General features: G+C 53.2%; 1 protein-coding gene across 1 annotated transcript; it reads left to right on the forward strand.

Moving 5' to 3' along the window:
- Positions 1-1,262: 1,262 nt before the first annotated feature.
- LOC126324789 (uncharacterized) lies at positions 1,263-2,354 on the forward strand. Its single transcript, XM_049995116.1, has one exon. The coding sequence runs from the start codon at positions 1,263-1,265 to the stop codon at positions 2,352-2,354; it is 1,092 nt and encodes a 363-aa protein (XP_049851073.1).
- The last annotated feature ends 3,346 nt before the right edge of the window (positions 2,355-5,700 follow it).

The following is a 5,700-nucleotide window of genomic DNA, read 5'->3' on the forward strand; positions in this document are numbered from 1 at the left end:
CAAGGAGTGCAGCATTCGCAAGGAGTGCAGCATTCGCAAGGAGTGCAGCATTCGCAAGGAGTGCGGCCTTCACATGGAGTGCAGCCTTCACATGGGGTGCAGCCATTCATATGGAATGCAGCCTTCACATGGAGTGCTGCCTTCGCATGGAGTGCTGCCTTCACATGGACTGCAGCCACAAGGTGTGTTGTCCTCAAAATATAAGCTTTCCTTCACAAGGAGTGCAGCCTTTGCAAGGAGTGCAGCCTTCGCAAGGAGTGCAGCCTTCGCAAGGAATGCAGCCTTCACATGCATTGCAGCCTTCGCAAGGAGTACAGTCTTTGCAAGGAGTGCAGCATTCGCAAGGAATGCAGCATTCGCATGGAGTAGAGCCTTCGCAAGGAGTGCAGCCTTTGCATGGAGTGCAGCCTTCGCAAAGAGTGCCGCCTTTGCATGGAGTGTGGCCCTTGCATGGATTTCAGCTTTCACATGGAGTGCAGCCGTCACATGGAGTGAAGCCTTCACATGGAGTGCAGCCATTCATATGGAATGCAGCCTTCACATGGAGTGCAGCCTTCACATGGAGTGCTGCCTTCGCATGGTGTGCTGCCTTCACATGGACTGCAGCCACAAGGTGTGTTGTCCTCAAAAGAAGAGCTTTCCTTCACAAGGAGTGTAGCCTTTGCAAGGAGTGGAGCCTTTGCAAGGAGTGCAGCCTTTGCAAGGAGTGCAGAATTCGCAAGGAACACAGCCTTCGCAAGGAATGCAGCCTTCACATGCATTGCAGACTTCGCAAGGAGTACAGCCTACGCAAGGAGTGCAGCATTCGCAAGGAGTGCAGTATTCGCAAGGAGTCGAGACTTCGCAAGGAGTGCAGCATTCGCATGGAGTGAAGCCTTCGCAAAGAGTGCCGCCTTTGCATGGAGTGTGGCCTTTGCATGGATTGCAGCCTTCACATGGAGTGCAGCCTTCACATGGAATGAAGCCTTCACATGGAGTGTAGCCTTCCCAATGGAGTGCAACATTGACATGGGGTGTAGCCTTCGCAATGACTGCATCAGTCGCATGGGGTGCAGCCTTCACACCTACAGCAGCATTTGCATGGGGTACAGCCTTCGTATGTAGTGCAGGCATTCACATGGAGTGCAGCCTACACATGAAGTGCAGCCTTCACATGGAGTGCAGCCTTCACATGCAGTGTAGCCATTCATATGGAATGCCGCCTTCACATGGAGTGCAGCCTTCACATGGAGTGCAGCCACAAGGTGTGTTGTCCTCAAAAGATGAGCTTTCCTTCACAAGGAGTGCAGCCTTTGCAAGGAGTGGAGATTTTGCAAGGAATGCAGCCTTTGCAAGGAGTGCAGCCTTTGCAAGGAGTGCAGCCTTCGCAAGGAATGCAGCCTTCACATGCATTGCAGCCTTTGCAAGGAGTACAGCCATTGCAATCAGTGCAGCATTCGCAAGGAGTGCAGCATTCGCAAGCAGTGGAGCGTTCGCAAGGAGTGCAGCCTTCACATGCATTGCAGCCTTCGCAAGGAGTACAGCCTTCGCAAGGAGTGCAGCATTCGCAAGAAGTGCAGCATTCGCAAGGAGTGGAGCCTTCGCAAGGAGTGTGGCGTTCGCATGGAGTGCAGCCTTCGCATGGGGAGTGGCCTTTGCATGGAGTGCTGCCTTCGCATGGAGTGCTGCCTTCACATGGACTGCAGCCACAAGGTGTGTTGTCCTCAAAAGATGAGCTTTCCTTCACAAGGAGTGCAGCCTTTCCAAGGAGTGGAGCCTTTGCAAGGAATGCAGCCATTGCAAGGAGTGCAGCCTTTGCAAGGAGTGCAGCCTTCGCAAGGAATGCAGCCTTCACATGCATTGCAGCCTTTGCAAGGAGTACAGCCATTTCAATCAGTGCAGCATTCGCAAGGAGTGCAGCATTCGCAAGCAGTGGAGCCTTCGCAAGGAGTGCAGCCTTCACATGCATTGCAGCCTTTGCAAGGAGTACAGCCATTGCAATCAGTGCAGCATTTGCAAGGAGTGCAGCATTCGCAAGGAGTGTAGCCTTCGCAAGGAGTGCATCAGTCGCATGGGGTGAAGCCTTCACACCTACAGCAGCATTCGCATGGGGTACAGCCTTCGTATGTAGTGCAGGCATTCACACGGAGTGCAGCCTACACATGAAGTGCAGGCTTCACATGGAGTGCAGCCTTCACATGGAGTGCAGCCATTCATATGGAATGCAGCCTTCACATGCAGTGCAGCCTTCACATGGAGTGCTGCCTTCGCATGGAGTGCTGCCTTCACATGGAATGCAGCCACAAGGTGTGTTGTCCTCAAAAGATGAGCTTTCCTTCATAAGGAGTGTAGCCTTTGCAAGGACTGGAGCCTAAGCAAGGAGTGCAGCCTTTGCAAGGAGTGCGGCCTTTGCAAGGAGTGCAGCCTTTGCAAGGAATGCAGCTTCACATGCATTGCAGCCTTTGCAAGGAGTACAGCTTTTGCAAGGAGTGCAGCATTCGTAAGGAGTGCAGCATTCGCAAGGAGTGGAGCCTTCGCAAGGACTGCAGCCCTCATATGCATTGCAGCCTTCGCAAGGAGTACAGCCTTAGCAAGGAGTGCAGCATCGCAAGGAGTGCAGCATTCGCAAGGAGTGGAGCCTTCGCAAGGAGTGCGGCCTTCACTTGGAGTGCAGCCTTCGCATGGAATGTGGCCTTTGCATGGATTTCAGCCTTCACATGGAGTGCAGCCTTCACATGTAGTGAAGCCTTCATATGGAGTGTAGCCTTCGCAATGGAGTGCAACATTGGCATGGAGTGTAGCCTTTGCAAGGAGTGCATCAGTCACATGGGTGCAGCCTTCACACCTACAGCAGCATTTGCATGGGGTACAGCCTTCATATGTAGTGCAGGCATCCACATGGAGTGCAGCCTACACATGAAGTGCAGCCTTCACATGGAGTGCAGCCTTCACATGGAGTGCAGCCATTCATATGGAAAGCAGCCTTCACATGGAGTGCTGCCTTCGCTTGGAGTGCTGCCTTCACATGGACTGCAGCCACAAGGTGTGTTGTCCTCAAAATATGAGCTTTCCTTCACAAGGAGTGCAGCCTTTGCAAGGAGTGCAGCCTTTGCAAGGAGTGCAGCCTTCGCAAGGAGTGCAGCCTTCGCAAGGAATGCAGCCTTCACATGCATTGCAGCCTTCGCAAGGAGTACAAGCCTTCGCAAGGAGTGCAGCATTCGCAAGGAATGCAGCATTCGCATGGAGTGGAGCCTTTGCAAGGAGTGCAGGCCTTGCATGGAGTGCAGCCTTCGCAAAGAGTGCCGCCTTTGCATGGAGTGTGGCCTTTGCATGGATTTCAACCTTCACATGGAGTGCAGCCTTCACATGGAGTGAAGCCTTCACATGGAGTGCAGCCATTCATATGGAATGCAGCCTTCACATGGAGTGCAGCCTTCACATGGAGTGCTGCCCTTCGCATGGTGTGCTGCCTTCACAAGGACTGCAGCCACAAGGTGTGTTGTCCTCAAAAGAAGAGCTTTCCTTCACAAGGAGTGCAGCCTTTGCAAGGAGTGGAGCCTTTGCAAGGAGTGCAGCCTTTGCAAGGAGCGCAGCCTTTGCAAGGAGTGCAGCCTTTGCAAGGAGTGCAGCCTTCACAAGGAATGCAAGCCTTCACATGCATTGCAGCCTTCACAAGGAGTACAGCCTTTGGAAGGAGTGCAGCATTCGCAAGGAGTGCAGCATTCGCAAGGAGTGGCGCCTTCGCAAGGAGTGCAGCCTTCACATGCATTGCAGCCTTCGCAAGGAGTACAGCCTTCGCAAGGAGTGCAGCATTCGCAAGGAGTGCAGCATTCGCAAGGAGTGGATCCTTCGCAAAGAGTGCAGCCTTCGCATGGATTGCAGCATTCTCAAAGAGTGCCGCCTTTGCATGGAGTGTGGCCTTTGCATGGATTTCAGCCTTCACATGGAGTGCAGCCTTCATATAGAGTGAAGCCTTCACATGGAGTGTAGCCTTCCCAATGGAGTGCAACATTGGCATGGAGTGTAGCCTTCGCAAGGAGTGCATCAGTCGCATGGGGTGCTGCCTTCACACCTACAGCAGCATTCACATGGGGTACAGCCTTCGTATGTAGTGCAATAAATTCACATGGAATGCAGCCTACACATGAAGTGCAGCCTTCACATGGAGTGCAGGCCTTCACATGGAGTGCTGCCTTCGCATGGAGTGCTGCCTTCACATGGACTGCAGCCACAAGGTGTCTTGTCCTCAAAAGATGAGCTTTCCTTCACAAGGAGTGCAGCCTTTGCAAGGAGTGCAGCCTTTGCAAGGAGTGCAGCCTTCGCAAGGAATGCAGCCTTCACATGCATTGCAGCCTTTGCAAGGAGTACAGCCTTTGGAAGGAGTACAGCATTCGCAAGGAGTGCAGCATTCGCAAGGAGGGGAGCGTTTGCAAGTAGTGCAGCCTTCACATGCATTGCAGCCTTTGCAAGGAGTACAGCCTTCGCAAGGAGTGCAGCATTCGCAAGGAGTGCAGCATTCACAAGGAGTGGAGCCTTCGCAAGGAGTGCAGCCCTCACATGCATTGCAGCCTTCGCAAGGAGTAACAGCCTTAGCAAGCAGTGCAGCATCGCAAGGAGTGCAGCATTCGCAAGGAGTGGACCCTTCGCAAGGAGTGCGGCCTTCACATGGAGTGCAAACTTCGCAAGGAATGTGGCCTTTGCATGGATTTCAGCCTTCACATGGAGTGCACCCTTCACATAGAATGAAGCCTTCACATGGAGTGTAGCCTTCCCAATGGAGTGCAACATTGGCATGGAGTGTAGCCTTCGCAAGGACTGCATCAGTCGCATGGGGTGCAGCCTTCACACCTACAGCAGCATTTGCATGGGGTACAGCCTTCGTATGTAGTGCAGGCATTCACTTGGAGTGCAGCCTACACATGAAGTGCATCCTTCACATGGAATGCAGCCTTCACCTGGAGTGCAGCCATTTATATGGAATGCAGCCTTCACATGGAGTGCTGCCTTCGCATGGAGTGCTGCCTTCACATGGACTGCAGCCACAAGGTGTGTTGATCTCAAAAATATGAGCTTTCCTTCACAAGGAGTGCAGCCTTTGCAATTAGTGCAGCCTTTGCAAGGAGTGCAGCCTTCGCAAGGAGTGCAGCCTTCGCAAGGGATGCAGCCCTCACATGCATTGCAGCCTTCGCAAGGAGTGCAGCCTTCGCAAGGAGTGCAGCATTCGCAAGGAATGCAGCATTCGCATGGAGTGGAGCCTTCGCAAGGAGTACAGCCTTAGCATGGAGTGCAGCCTTCGCAAAGAGTGCCGCCTTTGCATGGAGTGTGGCCTTTGCATGGATTTCAGCCTTCACATGGAGTGCAGCCTTCCATGGAGTGAAGCCTTCACATGGAGTGCAGCTATTCATATGGAATGCAGCCTTCACATGGAGTGCAGCCTTCACATGGAGTGCTGCCTTCGCATGGAGTGCTGCCTTCACAAGGAATGCAGCCACAAGGTGTGTTGTCCTCAAAAGATGAGCTTTCCTTCACAAAGAGTGCAGCCTTTCCAAGGAGTGCAGCCTTTGCAAGGAGTGCAGCCTTCGCAAGGAATGCAGCCTTCACAAGGAATGCAGCCTTCACATGCATTGCAGCCCTTCGCAAGGAGTACAGCCTTCGCAAGGAGTGCAGCATTCGCAAAGAGTGCAGCATTCGCATGGAGTGGAGCAACACGCGATCTAGTGT

The sequence above is a fragment of the Schistocerca gregaria genome, unplaced genomic scaffold (genome assembly GCF_023897955.1).
Source record: "Schistocerca gregaria isolate iqSchGreg1 unplaced genomic scaffold, iqSchGreg1.2 ptg000907l, whole genome shotgun sequence".
In the NCBI taxonomy this organism is placed as follows: Eukaryota; Metazoa; Arthropoda; class Insecta; order Orthoptera; family Acrididae; genus Schistocerca; species Schistocerca gregaria.

Coding starts and splice junctions, on each gene's coding strand:
- LOC126324789 (XM_049995116.1), top strand. CDS start 1,263: ATGAGCTTTCCTTCACAAGGAGTGCAGCCTTTGCAAGGAGTGGAGATT.